Raw genomic sequence first — 20,370 nt, forward strand, 5'->3', positions numbered from 1 at the left:
GGCAGCACATACACAAACATTCCATTTAGTAGAAATTTCTCTAGAAATTCACTTAAATCCAAGACAGAATTGAGACATACCCTCTCTTAATAAATCCATATTAGCCTATTTTTTTCTTTCTGTGATTGAAATCTTCTCCAATTACCAGGAATCACTGCTGCTTTCCATTGAGAGGCAATATTATGTAAAAGGTATGTATCTTTAAACATTGAAAACATGCTCAATGATAGGATTCTTACTGTACGAAAGCCACATGGATATTGACTTCCACTGAGGGAAGAGCAGACTCATGTCTACCATTGTACAGTAGCAAATCCATGCTAACATTTTAATAGTCTGGAGCATACCTTTAATTTTATGATTTTTCTCATTCTCTTTTTTTTTTCCTGTTTGCTTTTTGAAAATTTTCTTTGGCTGAATTTATATGGATTCATTCGTATAAGTACAATGTGCCCAGACTGCAACTATACTGTATGTGCTTGTTTTACTCTTGCAGTAGGAAAGGGATGAGGCAGTAAAGAGATGTGGTATTTCCAGGGACATCAGAGGATGAATCTGTAACTGGATTTTAAGGCCTCTGGTCACCTAGTGAAAAGGACTTCCCCACTAAGGTTTGATCATGTGTGCGGGATGGAGAAGGAGGGCTGGAGAAGAAGAAGGAGAACAAGAAGTAACTTTCCAGTAAGTGAAATAGAAGAATCTCAAACCAATTTTATAGAAGAGGTCTGACTTGAATGTCCGCATATCTTAGAGACTTTATAGTACATGTAACACAGCCTGTCAGCAGACTCTTCCCTCTCAAAATAAATGCAGTCTAAAAAAATTAGACAAATGCTAGTTACAAACCTTTCCTCAACCAGTGATCCACTGATCAGAGTTCTGCCTTCTGACCCTTTGTATACAACACATCTATAATTCAGGATATATGATACCTGTATTTTATTTTTTCAAGATGGAGAAAGATATTTAAAATGTGAAAAGCATTCTAAATGCAGTGAGAAATTCTATTCTTGAAAATTATCAATCTTATGTTTTATGAATTTCCCAACTTTCATAATTTTCAGTTCAATAGTGAATTTTTCTTAGCAAATGATGTATAGAATCTTAAAAATTCATTCCGCTTAAATTTTCATTGTAAAATAAATTTCATTTAAAGCTTACATTTATTTACTTAATATTAAATGTTTTGAGTAGTCTTAATTAATTAGTGAAACTGGCTTAATCAGGTTTGGTTTACTTGCCAGCTCAATCAGTTTTACAACTGACTCAATAAGAATTCAACACAAATGGAGCAAAAGCGTAAAGGTGTTAGGGGATAGAGTAGTTAGCTTGTGGTAGGCATTAGTCTGCCTTATGAAGACATTGTAGGGCACTGGTAAACCATGCAATCTTTTCAGCTGTGTAATGTATAATTTATTATCAAATATATGCTGTCATGAAAATTATTATATAGTATATAAATTTTACTCAGAGGCAAGGTGAGTACTTTTAAAAGTGATGAATTCTTGTGGGTCACAAAAGAGCAATCTGCTATATTAAATCAATAATTTACTAGATGTAGCTGGCGACTCCTTCAGTTGGGGAGAACTGCTGTACTTTACAAAAGTGCTGGTCCACTTCTAGTAAATTACTTATGCCCTGATGTAGCCTGATTGAATGTCACAAATCAAAAATCCTGGTAGAGAAAGTGTTTGAAAGCTGTATCTCCCACTGAGTTTTTTTTTTTTCTTTTAAGAGAAGTCCTTTTATAAACCTTAAACTTTGGAATTGAGTTTATAATGCAGACAGCTAATATTCCCAGTACTGACTTCAAGATTAAAATTACTCTTGCTACTTCCCTCCTTTGTTTAAAACCTGTTCTTAGTTTTAAAAAAAAATCTAATTATTCAGCCATTGATTTCATGCTTCTCATCATTTCTCCTATATAAATAAGCATTTCATTTTATCTTAGACAACATATCTCTAATAAGGCTATTTTTATCATAATGGTAATAAGTATCTCTTTGAATTATAAACTATTACCCTAAGTAAGTTATTTATTTTGATTTTCATTTTCTTTTGCATTCGTTCTGATATATTCACATTTATTGACCTGGAAAACTAAAGATAATATTGTGATAAGTTTCCTATTGCCTCATCTGTTCACCTAAAAGACAAAAAAGTAAAAATCAGTCTTTATTATGTGTGAATTAATTCTGTGTTATAATTCCATACTCCCATTTAACACTAAAAGGAACCTCCATCTTAATGTAATCAGTGGCTTGTAAACCACTTTAATCACTCACTAACTAAACTTAGTAGGAGATGAGCTTCTACATCTGTCACCTCACTGATTGCCTGGACTCACTCATTTGATTTTGCTGGCTAGGAGGGCATTCCCTTCATGCCCCAGTGCTCCATGAGCTGTGTTCTCCATTAGAGTGTGTTCTTAGAAAAAGAGTGATCCTATGACAAAGACCTACAAAAAGCTATATTTCTTGGACAGAGCTGCCATGCTGCCATATATAGATTCTAACAGAATGGATGTTAGTAGTTCATCTGTCATACCTATGTCACTCATTTTTAACCTCATTTCAAGACTGAGGTATGATGTATACATTTGAGTGTTGTTGTTGTGGTTTAGAATATTCACAAAGTTGTGCACCGGACCTCTATCTTACTTCAGATTATGGGTCATCCTCAAAGGAATTCTTGGACTCATTAGCAGTCACTCACTAGTGCCTATACTCCCAAGTCCCTAGCAATTACTAGGAAACTGGATATGGGAAGATAAGTTCTTAAAATAATTTTCATTGAATTATTGGTGCTTTTTAAAAACTAAAATTCCTTTCCATTGCTTAGTTTCTTATGTCTAAGTCATTGATTTTAAGTGATGTCAATCTTTTATTGTTAAAAAAAAATACTTTAAGACAGCTAATATATTAGTACAAAATGAGTTTGGAGGGAAAAAATATCCTCTCCGACAGTTTCTTACTCCTACTGGATCGCTTCACAAACATTGATTTCTTAGGAATGTCTTCCTTCTCTTCCAGATTACTTCAGATGATCCCATCATACAGCATTCCATTACTTTCAGAACAGTGATTACAACTTGTTTTATATTTATATAAAGTCGTTTATTTATATGGCCTTTTGATTAAAGTCTGTCTCTATTCCTTAACTCCAAAATCTATTAAGTCAAAATTCCCATGTCTTTTTTAGACACTATTTATAATTCTGGAGCTTAGCATAGTGTCTGTTTATTTAATGGACTTCTAGTAAATATATGTCATAAATATTAGGAAGAATAATATATATGGTATATTACTATCTTGCTGCTGACTAAATGCATGGAATGTAAAACTCATATTTTTCAAACCACTTGTTTAGGGTAGCATAGTAAAGGCAATATAAACGCCCAAAGCTTTGGAATCTTCAAGATCTAGCTTTGCATTCCAGCCTCACTATTCACTGACTGAGTAGCCATAGAAGAGAGGAAACTTCAGTGTGGGAGTGGATCTGGTGTGGGCTTAGATAAAAGTGAATGAAACAACTCTCTGTCCCCACAGAATCTTCTGGAGGTAATATATTGAGGGTTTCATAAAGGCCTTAGGAAGATGAACTAATCTCATCAATCCCAGGAAGAACTAAGAAGTTTAGAGAAAGGACAGGAGGAAACTGACCTGGTGTTTCTGCCAAACTCTTCCTTTGAGAGGAAAGCCATTTAAGGGATTCTACCCAGGGATTTGTTTTCCTCTGGGAGGAGCTCGTGGTTTTTATTTTCCTCTCCTCTTCATTTCTCTAAGGATGAAGACCAAGGTACTCCATCCCAAAGGAAGAGGAACCTACAACTTTAATTCAGCTGTTTTCTCAAGAGGTGGTGGGAGTTAGAGGGCTGTCACTGTGCCCAGCTGCTAACAATCAGTATGGACGTAGTCCTCTACTTTTTTGGACTCTTTATACTTTAGAAGGCAGGGAGAAAGAAGAGCGAATATTAATAGTGAAAGAAGGAGAAACTGGCCCATCTTCTCTCTTTTTTTACAATTCAGAGGTTCTTTTTCTTGTTTCACGAATTTGGACAGGGAAAAAAATGTCTATGTTTTTCAACCCTAATGGAATTTTTTCTAAGTGAATCATACCATTTCATTTAATTTCAAATGTAGACAGAAAACCACAGCAGTATTAGAAGTAACTGGGGCTTTGTCACCAATAGAAATTATAGATGTTTTTATATTACATTATAATTGTTGCAGATACCTCAAAATATTATTTGTGCTTATCACTATAGTAGTTATTAAGCTTGTTATAACTTCTAATTTAAAGCAATAACAAGGAAGCAACATATTATTACATCAAAATTTGTTTTTTCAATTATAGGTTTTAAGTACTTGGATAGCTGCGTTTTAATATAATAAGTTTATCTTTTACACCTATGCGCTTTATTATATTTTATACACCAAAAAAGAAAATTCTAGGACAGCATTCATCATTACACAAAAAAGAAACCTGATTCTAATTAGATTCCTCCCAAATCCATCTTATTACCTTTGTAATTTTTTGTTTTCTTTTTTCCTTAAAGGGGCTTGGCTCAGAGATTGTTGCTTCAGTCTATGAAGATCTGGAAAATATCAGTTGCAATTGGATGACCCTTACCTTCTTGCTCTCTTGCATCTCTTCCTAACAAGACAGATCAATTCTTCCCTGAATCAGAAAGGTCCTAAAACTCAGATTTGGAAGTAGGGGAGAAATACGCAGTCTTCGGGTTGGCTTAGGTTTGAAGCTCTTTAGAACCATTGCCTCAGTGTGGTACAGATTTACTCACTAACTCTCCTAAGTATTTCAGTCTGACTGGATCTGGCATTTGAGATTAGGAACAAAATTCCCTGTTTTGAGCTCTGTATTATCTTCTTTTATGTGTACATCTTGGAGTGAATGGCTCGCTGCTGAAGTGTAAGTGTACAATGGAATTTTCTGTGTTTAATAAAGGGGAGGAAAGCAGCAGCCTCCTTTAGGGTATTTTCTTTAAAACGTAATAGGCCCAAACTTTTGATTTTACAGTTCAATACTGCTGGCCTTCTGACTGAAGCAAACACATACTTCAGAAATTACTCAGGGTTCTTACAAGGTATACATAGACAAGGTACATCAGGTGTGCCTCAGGGAGATAAAATAAATGTTGTTTGTTCTTTATAAACTTGTATGAAATTCTATCTGGTCTTTGTAGCATCTTCCATAGACTGCCTGTAATGTTCATTATATTCCAAATATCCTTATTCAATAATAAATCTGCTTTCTCTCTCTCTAGGTTTTGTGGCTTGCAATTTTTAGTAGCTTTTTTTTTCTTTCTCCAAAAGAAGTACATATTTGACTATTTTTAGAGCTGTTGTCTTATTACCTTAATACCATTCCTTAATACAATTTGATTCTCAACATGACTATTAATAGTTACTGTTGTATACTTCTTTTCTTTCTCTGTAAGGGGAGAATTTTTGGGTTAATCAATATTCTGTATATATATATGTATATATATATATACACACACACACACACACACACACACACAGAAGTCAGATGTCTAAATCAAAGGCTACATGGTAGTGGAGAATTGGGGCTTCTCAGTACAAGTAGCACTTGTGAGAAGCCACAAGACTACCCTTCTGGAGAAATGGCATAGTCACTGAGATCCCAAAAGCAGAGAAAATAAAGATGGTTTAAATATGAGCTCGAAGTCAGTGGTCACAAACATATATGCTGTGAATTATAGGCACTGATTTGCAATCTAATTGCTTCTTGCATAGGGGACTCTACATGGTATGCTCCAGAATTCATAGCAGCAGGGATTTATTTATAACAATGTTAATGATTCTCTAGACTAGCATGCAGGAAGCCAACTGGAGTGATAATGTAAGTAAGAGTGCCTAGAAATAGCAGGTGCTCAATAACATTAGCTTTCCATCCCATTTCATTTTAACTAATACTTTCCCCTCCCTCCCATTATATAAAAACCAAGCATGCCTTGGTTTTATCCCAATACTACTTTAAGTTTTTAAAATAGAAAATACATTTGGGGTACATGACTCAGTTGGTAGAGTATGTGACTCTTGATTTCAGGGTCATGAGTTCAAGCCCCTCGCTGGGCCTAGAGTTTATTTTTAAAAAAAGTAAAGAAAGGAAAATACATTATACTTCTTTTTAACATGGTTCTGACACATAATCTGTATATTATGTCTGTGGTCAAAATTCCTATGTGAAGCTAAGGAAAGGCAGATATTTGATGATACTCAGCAATAATTTACCACTAGGTCTTTGTTTTATGAATCTTTCATCTACATGCTTTATATCACATATTTTAAATGACATCAAATGCTAAATGGTTCAGTATATTAGACTAGATAATATCTATATGCATTTATAATGGGGGATGAGACTCTAAACTTGTTTCAAATCTCAAAAAATTCTATAAACCTCAAGGACATTTGGGATAAGAAACTAGCCCAAGGCAAGCCATGCCATTTAAGCAGGAGATATGGAATAAAAGTTGAGTTTTCTACTTCTTCACTAAAGCAATATGATTTAATTAAAAGTAGGTCATATGAGTTTATTAATAAGAGATAACTCATTAAATTGGAGAGTTAGAATTATAAAATGAACTTTTTATTTTTTAGTTTGTTTCTTTTGAAGCTTCTCTTCAGCTGATAGGGTAAGAGAGCTCTCCTTTTAAAAGCTTTTATCATTCTGCATATAATTGGAAGTTGAACAAAGAATGGTGCCCTATGACTACAGGATGTCTAATCTTAACATACTTGTGTCTGTATACTTTGGAAAGACTTATAGTTATCAGTGACTGAGTTACTTAACTCTCTTTTTTCCCCCAGAATCTAGGGCTTACATTAGCATGAGAGAAACAAAAGTATTGAAAATAATGGTGCAGATATTGAAAAGAACTAACACTGACTATATCTATTAAGGTATTTGCATTCTGTGTAAGGTTGTATTTCAAATGAAATGCAAAAATGCATTTTAGATGAACACTTTTATTAGTTATTGGTAGGAATTTGCCTTTTCTTAGTTCTCATACTTAGCTTGGAGGAAGATTTCAGAAATAAGTGGAGTATCTGAAATTTCACCACTTATTTTCCATGCCACATTCCCATTCATGAAATATTTAGTCAACTGCAATATACCATAACTGCTAGTTTCCAGAGATATAAAAAAGATGAATGCAAGGTCATTTGTAGAATCAATCAGCCTACCTATAGGGCAGTGATTAAGCCTGGACTCCAAAACATGACCAGTAGTCAACTGTGACTTTGAGAACGTGAATGAACCTCTCTTTATGTCTTGGTTTCTAAATCTCTAAAATGAGAATATTAGTAGTCTTTAACTCACGGAGTTGTGTTAAGCTCTAAAGTAATATATATACAGAACTACAAACTGTTCTCAGAACAGATAACCTATTATCTCTTATGAGTCCTCTCTATGGGCTTGCCATGTTGAGCTGCTGGAAATTCTACCTACTTTCATTCATTTACTGCTGCTTCTATATGTTTATAAATGCACAACCCCTGGGGTAAAATACACCATCTCCTCATGCCTGTACCTCACCTGATTCCTTCTTATTAATAGTTTTAATATTCACTTTATGTGCCACTTTCATAAAGAAGATTTCCCTTTAAATTTTTTTTTTAACATTTATTCATTTTTTTGAGAGAGAGTGTGAGCAAGCGGGGAGGGCAGAAAGAGAGGGAGACACAGAATCCGAAGCAGGCTCCAGATTCTGAGCTATGAGCACAGAGCCTGATGCAGAGCTCAAACCCATGAACTGGGAGATCGTGGCCTGAGTTGAAGTCTGACACTTAACCAACTGAGCAACCAGAAGCCCCAAGGGAGACTTTCCTGATCTCACTTTGTAATTGGTTCAGATGCACTTCCATGCTGTGCTTGCAGCACTGATTTTATTTCTAGCAATGGACCTTATCTGTCTGTATATCATTTGACTATAAACTTTCTAAGGGCAAGAACCATATTAAATTCATAGTTAGTGCAGGACCAGGCACATAATTGATACTTTTGAATTTTGAAAAAGAGGAATTCATGATACCACTTTAGAATAAGTGGCAAGCTACTGATTCTTCAACAATTTAAATATGTTTATTCTTAGGGTCTTATTATTATATTAACCATCAATTGTATGTTCACTGTATGCTATAGCAATGGAAAATATGAAGAGTACTGAATTGGTCCAGCTATGAAATAAATAAGTCATGTGTATGTAACGTGTAGCATGATGATGTCGTTAATAATACTGCCTTGCATATTTTAAAGTTGCTAAGAGAGTACATCTTGAAATTATTTATCATCTGAAAAAAAATTGTGGGGCGCCTGGGTGGCTTAGTCAGTTGAGTGTCCAGCTTCGGCTCAGGTCATGATCTTGCGGTTCATGGGTTCAAGCTCTGCATCAGGCTCTGTGCTGACAGCTCAGAGTCTAGAGTCTGCTTCGGATTCTGTGTCTTCTTCTCTCTCTGCCCCTCCCTTGCTCATGCTCGGTCTCTCTCTGTCTCAAAAATAAACTATAAAGAAAATTGGAACTGTATGGTGATGGATGTTAACTATACTTATTGTTGTGATCATTTCACAATATATACAAATATCAAATTTTGTTGTATACCTAAAACAAATTTAATGTTATATGTAAATAATATCTCAATTAAAAAATATTGTATTAGTGATGTGGCCAGTATTCGCAAATGGAATGATTGACCTTCCAAAGTTCTAAGGCCCTAAAATAACGGGCTTTACACACACCAGAAATATCGTTACTGAGGATCTATTATTTCAACTTTAGATATACTTGATTCTATCCTGGAAGCTTTGGAGGCAAGGGGAGGGTAAATTGGAATTTTTTTTCTATTAAGACAAGTGATCATAATTCTAAAGGAAATCAGAGCTTCAGCCAGAAATCTGGGGGGAAAAACATTCAGACAAAAAGAACAAGCAAGTGCAAAAGCCCTGAAGCAGAAGTGTGAACAGTGCTTTCAAGAAACATCAAGGAGGCCCTTGCGGCCCAAAAAGTGTAGTAAAGAGGGAGAATAGTAAAGGGGTCAGAGAATATATAGGTAGATTAAGTAGAACTTCATATTGTAAGATATTTGAAATTTACTCAGATTTAGAAAGTCACTGGTGGATTTTGATATAATCTAACATATGTTTGAAAGATTACTTTGTTGTGTTCATAAGAGATTCTATCAGGAAACAAGGGAGAGAGAAACTAGCCAGGGGAGAGGTTAAGAGGAAAGAGATAGCCGGTGGGTGCCCTAGATCAGGATAGAAGTGTGTTTATATAAATAACTGCAATACCATTAGGTGAATAAGTCAAGTAATGAATATTAAGGGAAAAATCTGGAATCTGTCACTATTTGTGTTTCATTACCTTTAGCTAATATTGAGTTATTTTATGGATAAGAGCAATAAGATTTCTACTTTAACCCAGTGTGTCTATAGATAACTAAAGTAACTCAGAGTTTCAATATGCTTTTCAAAGTATGAAAAATAAGCAGGGAAGAAATTATTTTCCAAACAGCCTTTTTTTTTTTTTTTTGATCACAAAGAGAATTTCAGGTACAGATATTCTGTTCTGCTATCATTTAATACGTGTGACATTTTCATGAGATAAACTGCAGGGTTTCTCATCACTGAGCAGGACTTACCACAGGATGTTATCATTTTGGATCTACTTCTGACAAATACAATCTCCCAGGGTCCAACATAAGCTCTTGAAAATATTTCCTTCAGATTTAAAATGTACAGAATCTTAAACCATGATTTAAAAAAAACACCCTATCCTCTAAAATAAACAAACTTTGTAAATTCTTATGGTTCAGTTCAGGATAAACATATTTACTAAGAGGCTGCATGAATAAATTAATGTGTTGCACACTAAAAAGTTATATCTAGCCTAAGACATGAGGAGCTTATGGTCTTTCAGAGTGAAACATATAAGAAAAAGCAAAATACTGCATTTAAATATTGCATTAATGGTCATGCTGGTGTTTATTTTTATGTAAAAAATAAAAAGCTTTCCTTATTTTGTCAGTTAGAGATCATGGTTTAATAGCTAACATCCTTCTTACATACTCAAAAATAAAAAGCCTGTCAGTCAAAATATCCTGCCTATGTTCTCAGAGATACTAGTCAACATTTTACTGTGGGATAATACATAGCATGAGAAGCTGCAGAGCCTGGCAACCTAATTCTTAAACATTAGTGATATTAAAAATAGAAACATAAGCAAATGAATATATGTCTCTTTTGCAGTTGTTTTACCCACTAATTTTGACTTTCAAAGTATTAAATTATTAAATCTGAAAGTCAGCCAGTTCTGTGTATTTTGGATTTCTGTATAATTACTGTGAGGGAAAACAAACAGATATGTGTGAACCTGATCAAGAAACTAAAATATATTAAGCTCTCCTTGCTGTCTGATAGTAATTACTTCAGAACCAAATGTTATTTTTATTTATTTTTATATTTTATTTTATTTTATTAAGTAAGCTCTAAGTCCAGTGTGGAGCTTGAACTCATAACCCCAAGATTAAGAGTCACATGCTCTACTGACTGAGCTAGACAGGAACCCCAGAATCAAATGTTCTAAATGAGTTATTAAATATAATTCTCCCAACCTTACAAATTATACAATATTATCTCATGCTTAGACACAGAAAATAAATGGTACAAGGTCACATAGCTGATTTAGGTTTTCTCTTGGTTTTAAATCGTTGTTTAGAAATGATCAATTGTGGTCAGATTTTAACATGAATGTATCTTAATTTTATTTGTAATAGTGTAAGATATGCATGCAATAATTTTGCTTTCCATAGTAAGTTGGCATTATGGGTAAAAATCTAGTCATATCTAACTAAACTGAAAGTGAAGATTATTCTCTAAGAAATTTAAAAATATTAAACATTTGTGCTGTTTTTAGGAGTAAATGTGTATCCATATAATAACATTAATAAATTAGATTTAATTAATGTTGAAATAATAGAAATATACGAGTTCCACTAAAACATATTATACAATGCCAAGTGCCATCTGTGTTTTCCAGTACTGTACTTCTTTTAGAATATTTTGAATATTACATGTATTAATATGCCAGTATTTGCTGGGAAATTCACTAGGTTCTGTGTGTGTGTTGTGGTTAATTGAATCTTCACAATAATCTATTGAGTTAAAAACTATCATCCAGTTTTAAAGATTTAAAAATCAAGGCTTAGCTTATCTGAGTTTATAGATATAGTAAGAGGTTTGAACACAGGTCTACCTTTGCTTTGCTTTGTTTGTAGATGTGACTATTCAACCAACATGAAATATACTTACTTGGGCCATAATGGATCTCATGAAATACTTTTGGTTCAGCGGACTATTTGTATACATTATGACATATTCCATGCTCAATTAACATTTCTATGACCTATTAATATAGAAATCTATGGCAAGGAATTGGATTATTTTAGGCAGGCGTACTTTTAGTGAATACGTACTCTGCTCCTCCTGTCTTATTCATCTAAGTCATTGAAAACCATGTATTTAATAATTTATCCCAGTGATTAATACTTATCCTTTTGATCTATAGTTTTTTAAATGTTTATTTATTTATCTATTGAGAGAGGGAGAGAGAGGGAGAGAGAGGGAGAGAATGGGAAGAGAAAGAGGAGAGAGAGAATCTTAAGCAGGCTCCACACTGTCAGTGCAGAGCCTAATGCAGGCTTGATCTCATGAACCCTGAGATCATGACGTGAGCCAAAATCAAGAACCTAAAGCCTAATCCACTGAGCCACCCTGGGGCCCCTGATCTATAATTTTCTGTATCCTTTGTTTTTCTCTGTCAGGATTGTGGTTATTTCTCCTTTGGCTCCAGGAAATATTCTATGTATTTGTGTGTTTTGGTTTTTTAAATAAATTTTCTGGCTATATACAAATTTCTCTTTTGCATACTCTGAATTTTAAGACAATACAATCATACTCCTAAACTTTCTATAAACTTTTACGTCATCAATTTTTTTTTCTCTTTGGCAGAATGAAATTCAAAGTAATTATTTCTCCTTCTGTCTTCTGATAGATGAAACTATCAATTCAAGCCAAGAATTAACTGGCTGTTCTGTTATTAACAGAATGACCATTTAGTAGGTATTTACCTTTTCTTTATTTCTTATACAACATTCTGAAGTAAAGAATTTCAATTACTTCCATTTTAGAGATGAGAGAGTCTAGAGAGGCTAAATGACTTGCTTAAGTCAGAAATCATACACATATAATTCTAAAACATGAATACATTATACAATTAGGAAAAATTACTATGTGTGCCAGACACCAAAAATACATTCTTTTAATCATCAGATCAAAATTGTTTTTTTTCACTGAAGTTCATAGTAAGAAATACACATTATCTCATTGCAAATATATGCATATACATCCACATGCACACACCCCCCCCACACATATACTTATTGTATTTTATTTATCTCTGTATGGATAGCTGAAAAAAGTTACACAAAATAATATTTATCCTTACTATGGTCTTTGGGTTATAATATTTTCTCTTCTTTTTATGTATTTATCTTTTATTTTATTTTATTCAGTGTATATCAGTTATAAAACTGCTGGTCACGACCCAGTGAATTGATTTTATGACTCACTAGTGGTGACCTATAGTTTGGAAAATCTGCTCTAGATGATATCATCTCCATGTCAGTTTTGTACAATGCATTGGGATCATTCAACTGACGAGGGAGTCTGTGGTAACTTTCCATAATGATATCATAGTTTTTCTCTCCTAACTTAACATTTTTTTCTCCACTGTATCTCTGTCCTCATAGAGTTGTATACAAGCATATGATTTTTCAACATGAAGTACTATTTTGTTTAGCTATAAAATCCATCTCCAAAAGCTTGATATAAAAATTTCCATGGTCTGCAATTGAACTGTGCATCCCTTTATTTTAGAATGTACTGTGTTTCATTAAAATAATGTTCAAGTTACTGTGTTGGATTTTTTGTTTAACACTCAGATATGAGTTTTGGAAAATCGTATGGATTTTACAAAGTCCATAAAGTGACAAATTGGTCCCTGTTGTGGAAAATCCTTCTGATATTTATCCAGAAATATATATTCATGAACCATCATCATCCCAACTACTTAATATTAATTTGGGACTCCCACGATTTCCCCTCCCGTGTCCACTGAATCATCTTTTCAAAATTCTGAATGGGCTGTTCATTTACTCCTCATATGCTTAGCAAATTCCACATCCTAAGTGAAGGTGATGTCTCTGTTTCTGGTGCTCTTCAGTAACTTGTTTAATCTCCAAAACATTAAGTGTCTTCCTCTTGAATATATTTTTCCCAAAACTTTTTCTAAGATTAGCAGTCTTCTCCTGGCTATGATCACTGTCAGTTCCTGCATCAAGGTGAATCTGATGCACTGGTCTGGTACTAAGGCTGGCCGTGGCAGTTACACATCTGATATGATGTTACTGAAACTAATTTTAGGTCTTCCTCCATTTTACTGTGTCCTTGAGTCTTCCCCCTGCTGCGAGACCTGCCTCAGCAGCTCCAACACAGTTGTCACTTCTAGGCAACCTTATTTTTTAGAAGAAATGTGTAGTTTGGATAAAGATTTATCACCAGTTCTTGATAGTATTTAAGTCACTGCATTTATCTCTGTTGTTGAAATGTCAATTTCAGTGTATTCATTCTTCATTTACTCAGCAAGTATCTTGTGAGCACCTAATTTTCTCAGTCACTCCTCTAAGTCCTGAACACAGAATGGAAAAAGGCAATATCCTTATGCTCAGAGAGCTTGCCTACAATAACGTGCACATTGCTTTAGAGACACCTGGGAATATAAGCACTTTTCTAAAACCATTTCTTTAATGAATCCAATTTAAAAATCCTTGATAAAATCTCTGCATGGCCTATGCCTACCGCGTTTGTAGACTGAATGTTAAGTGCTTGATTTTTAAAAACATAGAAATGGCTTAAATGTTTCCTGATTCTAAAGTCTAATAATAAAACCTCAGTCAAAACAAGCAAACAAACATATACATATATATTTCTTACCATGACAACTTGGTAAGGCTCTGTTCCATCCAGGTCTTCCATCATCTCCCATGATACAGGTAAGTGTTGAATAGCCTTGAAGAACATAACCAGCATCACAATAATAGGTGACTGTTGACCCTAATTTATAATCCATTCCAAGTCTGGTGCCATTCATTATATTGCCTGGATCAAAGCAGGACTCTCGAAGTTTTGCTGTAAAACAATGTTGATATGAAATGAATTGTTTTAAAACATTATTTTTTTTTTATTAAAGCTTTAATATTCCTTCATTTCTACTTCTAAACAGACAGGAAACCACCAGCACTCTTTCTGATTCTCTTTGTGGGCTCAAAGTACAAAGTAGACCATAATCGTGTGTGACACTTTGCTAATTCATATTGTTAAGTAAGAGCATCAAATTATTCACTGGTCTTTTTATTAAAATTTAGTATCTAATACGTAGTCAAACATTAGGTTTTAGAGTTTATTATAAATTATTATGTGCTATAATATTTATAAATGCATATTTTAAATGAATTATTTTGGAAAAGAAGCAGGACTTAGTTCTTTATTTAATACTGCTTTATTTAAAAGCTCTTCCTCCAAATAAAGTACACACATTCCCTGTGACAGGACCTAGAAATGATACTACTACCTATATTGAGCTCAGTTCATTTCACCACTGGGAGGAAAGTGAAATCATTTATCATAACCTGCCTCCTCTAGTCATCCCCCATGTCTATCAGAAGCCATATTCTTATTGGATAGAGAGTCTATGTTAAAGCCAAGTGCTATTAAAGCTAACACAAATTGAAAATTAAGACCATTCACATCAAAGGAACTAGAAGTTTTCTGTGCACTCCGATAGTGAACTGAAGAGAATGACAGAACATTTTGAAAACATGTAGAGAAATAGAAAGATCAGTTCATCCATTTTGGGGAATAAGCTCTAATACAAATTGTTGTTAACAGATCTGGGCAATGCCTTAATATTTCTGTCTTCATATTATTATAGATTACTTAGGAAATAATACAAAATGTAAGGGCCATCACAAATTCAGGATAACAAATATAATTTTTTACATTAGAATTTACTTTAAATTCATGAGAAACTAGGAGGTGGGTGTATCTCTGCATATGACTCATGGAATCATTGGAATTTAAATCAATAATATCTTAGTGTATGGCTATCACAGAAATTATTTTATTATCATATATCCAAATCTGCTTAACTGCAACAGTAGCACTATATTTCTTCCATTCATGAAACTTTATGGAGTTCAAAGTACTTCAACATTCATAGGAAATGAGGAGAAATTTGTGTTCTAGAAAGAACACCATGCAAGATTTCTCCCAATTCAACTAAAGAGGCAATGACCTCTTTAAATGATTTGAATAGAATATCAGAGGAACGAAGTTCTGCTTTCTTTCTTCCTTCTTTCTAACAACTATCCAATGAACTTTGGAAATAAAGCAGTGGGCATTCAGAATATATTTTGGCCCTCATGGCATGTACAGTTTATTAATTCTCTTTAATGAATATTTGTAACTATAATGAGTACGACATGGTGGATGCATTCAGGAACCTTCCTGAAGAATCAACATCTAAGCTGAACACTGAAAGAGAACAAGCTGACTAGGTGAAGGATGAGGTATGTGAAGAGGACAAGTGTATAAGTTGGGTAAACCTGATTCCTTAGTTTCAGTCCAAAGCTAAATAATCATCTCCCAAGTGCACACACACAGGTGCACACACACACACAATTTGCACCCCATAAATTATATTCAGAGTTCATGATAAAAATTACTTCTCAATCCAAGAACCTATATTTCTTCCTAGGCAAAATATTCACACAATACCATTTTCCAGGAAGAACGAGCAGTGTGAATACTAATTTTCCTTGAGGGAAAAGAAAGAATTCAAATTACTGTTTAAAAGGCTTAATCTCTTTGGCAATCCTAACCACCTAATACTCGTCTTTGAAAAAGTTTGCTTTCTTCTTCTCTATGTTTTCCCAATAGTCTCAGTGATGTATCAGTGAATTTGTACTGCAAATGCCCTACTTTTTGAGGAAAGGGAAATATGGGCAATGAGTTAAATACATTGTCTCTGCAATGATTTTATATTGCTAGCCTCATTTTGAGAGGTTTCATTTATCTCATTACTGTGTTTACATACTACTTTAAATCCTTGGTGAATAGCTTTCTATGGATGACACTGCCCTTGTTTATTTCCATGTCTGCCATAGCAATTATTTGTAAATTTTGAAAACACCTGGAGAATCCTTATGCAAAGGTCTAGGCAGTAGATGGAAAGGTTATTTGAGTTTTTGGGAAAAAAAATATGAGCCAGACAAGTTGATAGTATTATTCTTATGAATAATTAATTTTATTTACCTTCATAGTAGTTTGCCTACTGAATAGACTCGAAGCAAAAGTCTTCCTTGCCTTATATTCTCCAAAAAAAGTACATTAAGAAGTCTGTTACAAGATAGAAGTAAGCATAAGACATAAAGCTTATACCTTACTTATGGCTTTTTAAAAAATTTGTACAAAACATTTATTTTTGAGAATTTTTCTGCCAGCAATTAAAATATCCTAAATGCTGGGGTGTCTGGACGGCTCAGTTGGTTAAGGATCCAATTTTAGCTCAGGTCATGATCTCAAGGCTTATGAGTTTGAGCCCCACGTTGGGCTCTGTGCTGACAGTTCAGAGCCTGGAGCCTGTTTTGGATTCGGTGTCTCCCTCTCTCTCTGCCCCTCTCCTGCTCATGCTCTGTCTCCCTCTCTCAAAAATAAATGAACATTAAAAATAAAATATTCTATGCTTAATGAAAAAAATTGACATTGGAAGCTAAAAACTGGTTTAAAGAAGATTCAGTTGGAAAAATTAAAGCTTTACTATGTTCTTGATTCCATTTTATTTCTGAAAACATGGACGTTGAGATCACATTACATATAATAAGTATAATATCTATAACACTATTAAGTTTTTTTTAATCACACTTTGAATTAGTGAATGTGTGATTTCATACCTAGTGATTGATTTACAAGTAAGTATTTTTTTTTCTGGGAGAAAAAGAAACATATTTGCATTGTTAAAGGGGATTTAGTTCAAAATTTATTCCCACATATAGCTAAATGCTCACTACAGGACCATTATTCTGAATAATGTCCTCCTGTGCATAATCAAAAGTGGTTATATGCTATTTTTGGTTTTGAAGGGTGACCACGGTGTATAATATCCAACTGCCCATTATTTCCAGGATGGTACACATGTGTGGATGAGCATATATCTGCTGGTATGATTTCAGCAACCTGGGAACTAAGTTCCTTTCAAGATAATTCCCCTCATCTGATCATACTTAGTCCCAAGATGCCTCCCTATTATAAGCACAAGAATCTACATAAGGCCAGATCTCTACCCGCGCTTTCAGAGAATAAGGATGAGTCATATGTATCTCTTTTATTTTGGAAAGTATTACACAATTGCCCCCAGAATACCTCAGGGTAAAAATTAAAATGTAATAAGTTGCTCTGTGAAAAAAAAATATATATCTTAAATTGGTATGTTAACTTAGAAAGTAATTTATGATACTCTTAAGGTTCCCAGAGCAGGTGGCTGATTTACACCATATACAAACAGCCAGTCATAAGTCTTCCACTGTACATTTTGGTGCCTATAAATTGACACTGCCTGCCATCTAAAGCACCAGCTGCCAGGTCCCCTCCACTAACACAAAACTGTGCATTCTCTCCCCATCAGAATCAATGTATTTTGTTAAAAGACTACAAATATTACTACTGTATGAGCCACATTTGTATAAATGTTATAATTATAAATATTTAAGACATACTTATTAACATTATAATCTAAAATCATCCTAATGTTAAAACAATGCAAATGAGACTACTATTTAAACTGTAAATATTTATTCAACTGTAAATCTGTTAACATTGTATCTAATTGAAATTACAGTGGAGACTGGGCCTGATTTAAACTCTTTGTGAAGACATTGCTTTAAAATTAGCCAAACATCTCCCTTCACCCCCAAACTTCTACTTCTCTACTCCAACTTACTATTTTCTGCTACATATAGGCATACCCGCAGTTTGCTTTACATACACATAAAGTGGTATTTCTTCTAGAATCCATGTTAACAGGCTTGTGTTTTTGCAACGTTCAAATATAGCATCCATACATTGCACAACTATTGTGTATTTCCACACAAACAAAAATAAGATTCAGTATCTATCTTTAACGGGGGAATGGAGAGACAGTTATGAAGAAGGCAATGGTAATTACAGTCTGGTGTGAGCTCTAATAAAGGTAGGGGCTGCTTTTAAATTAATAGCCTACCAAAAACATTATGTATGTAGAGTGAGTCAAACTTCATGAAATTGTGTGTAAGTGGGTCTTCGTGTCCTAGCTGAGGATGGTGGGGAGTATATTGTAGGATCCAGGGAGAAAGACTGAAGTTCATGGAATGGCTGTATACTTCTCTGTTCGTACTTTTATATTTTTATTTGTTTTCACTCTTGTAGCAATAATAATCTATGCCATTTTCTGTAACTATATATATATATATATACATAAATATATTTATGTTTATTTATTTTTGAGAGAGAGAGCAGAAGAGCAGAAGGGCAGAAGTAAGGAAGACACAGAATCCAAAGCAGGCTCTAGGCTCTAAGCTGTCAGCACAGAGCCCAGTGTGGGGCTTGAATCCATGAACTGTGAGATCATGACCTAAGCCGAAGTCAGATGCTCAACTGACTGAGCCACCCAGACACCTGCCCCTCTGTAACTCTTTTAGATAGTCTGACCCTTAGCTTTCTCACTTGTAAAATAGGGATAATAATACTTATCACCTATTTGTGTTAGTTTTCATATTTTGTTGCATTTATACAATAGGGTCCTGCTCATGGGAAGGATAGTGACAATTCATTAAAGAGAACTAATCATTGTATCTAGAATAAAGTAGGTACATAATGAATAATTTTACCTTTTAAAAAAATTTGCACCCATGACCCTTTTCCTATGGCAACATAAATCTTGTGATTTTGGAAATGATAAGACATGGAAATGGATCAAGCTGGGAAATAGGAATGGATACAATGAGTTAAGAAAGGGGAGAGTAGGTTTTATTTCAAGTGTTTATTTATATGGGTTTAGGAATGGCTACCTGGAATGTTAAGTAGACAAAGGATTGTGAGAGGTTAATTCCAGTTTTGACAAGAAAGAATACTGGAATCAATCAGTACCATCTCCACTGAACATGGTAGTATTTGTGGAAGTTTTCCTGTATTTTTTATCCTAGAGATCTCTGGAAATGTTTTACAATAGAATCTTGCTTTACTAACTTGATTATAGTTTTCTTGATTTTCTTTCCTTCTTTTCTTTCCTTCTTGGCTTGCTTCCTCCTCTCCTCTCCTTTCCTTTCCTCTCCTCTCATCTCTCCCTCCCTCTCCTCTTTTCTCCTCTCCTTTTTCTTTTGCTTTTCTCTTAAACAGGTCTTATTTATAAGCCTGTTAGCTTGCAGATATTAAGTAGCTATTTCTAAAAACCTAGTTTTCCTTATAAAATGCAGGTCAGAGATATATCTCTAAGATTTCTTATATTTCAATTATGTTTTTATTCTATGATTCTAATTATATTTGATTTCAAAATGAGAAGACATCTCTTTAGGTTGCTCAAAATCGGTCAATTAAAACACTACCAAAATTATGATGTGTAAGAACTATTCTAAGGCACTAATTGTATACTGGTGAATAACAGAGAGCTTGCTCTTAAGCTTGTAGTTTAGTATATATATAGGGAGTTAGTGGAGTAAATGGGGGTGCATAGAGTAAATAAGCAAGTGAATAAAATTCATTGGCACTATTTCTAAGGAACTCTGAAGCAAAGAAAAATCATAATGCTGTGGTATTAGGTCAAGTTTAGAATTATTGATAATAAATCTCTATATTTTAAGACTTTTGCAAAGTGGTAAAGATGACTTAGAAAAAAACATAGAGACAAAAGTTTATATTAGAAGAGGAAAAAACTCTGAAAATTAGTAAGGTAAGTATTTATTTCAATAAACCTGAAAAAAAGAGAAGCAGAGATCCAGAGAAAATAGAAAGGAAGAAATACTATTACTGACACAAGTACCAAATAATGTTAGTAAAAAACATACAGCAACAAAAATGTAAGAAAATAATGCAAATATTTTATGTCAACACATTTGAAAACTTGTATTAAAATAATTCTTAGGAAGCTGACTTTCAAAAACTGAAGATAAAGCAGAA

The 20,370-nt window shown here is 33.9% G+C and overlaps 1 protein-coding gene across 3 annotated transcripts in view; it reads right to left on the bottom strand.

Annotated features, from left to right (window-relative positions):
• The window catches only part of CSMD3 (CUB and Sushi multiple domains 3), a 1,194,711-nt gene that overhangs the window by 245,425 nt on the left and 928,916 nt on the right, over nt 1-20,370 (bottom strand). For all 3 annotated transcript variants that reach the window (XM_077772930.1, XM_077772929.1, XM_077772928.1), the window contains one exon: nt 14,098-14,292. In XM_077772930.1, the coding sequence (XP_077629056.1) occupies nt 14,098-14,292 (195 nt within the window). The remainder of the gene's footprint in view (nt 1-14,097; nt 14,293-20,370) is intronic.

Source organism: Crocuta crocuta, unplaced genomic scaffold, assembly GCF_008692635.1.
Source record: "Crocuta crocuta isolate KB4526 unplaced genomic scaffold, BGI_CrCroc_1.0 scaffold479, whole genome shotgun sequence".
Lineage (NCBI taxonomy): Eukaryota > Metazoa > Chordata > Mammalia > Carnivora > Hyaenidae > Crocuta > Crocuta crocuta.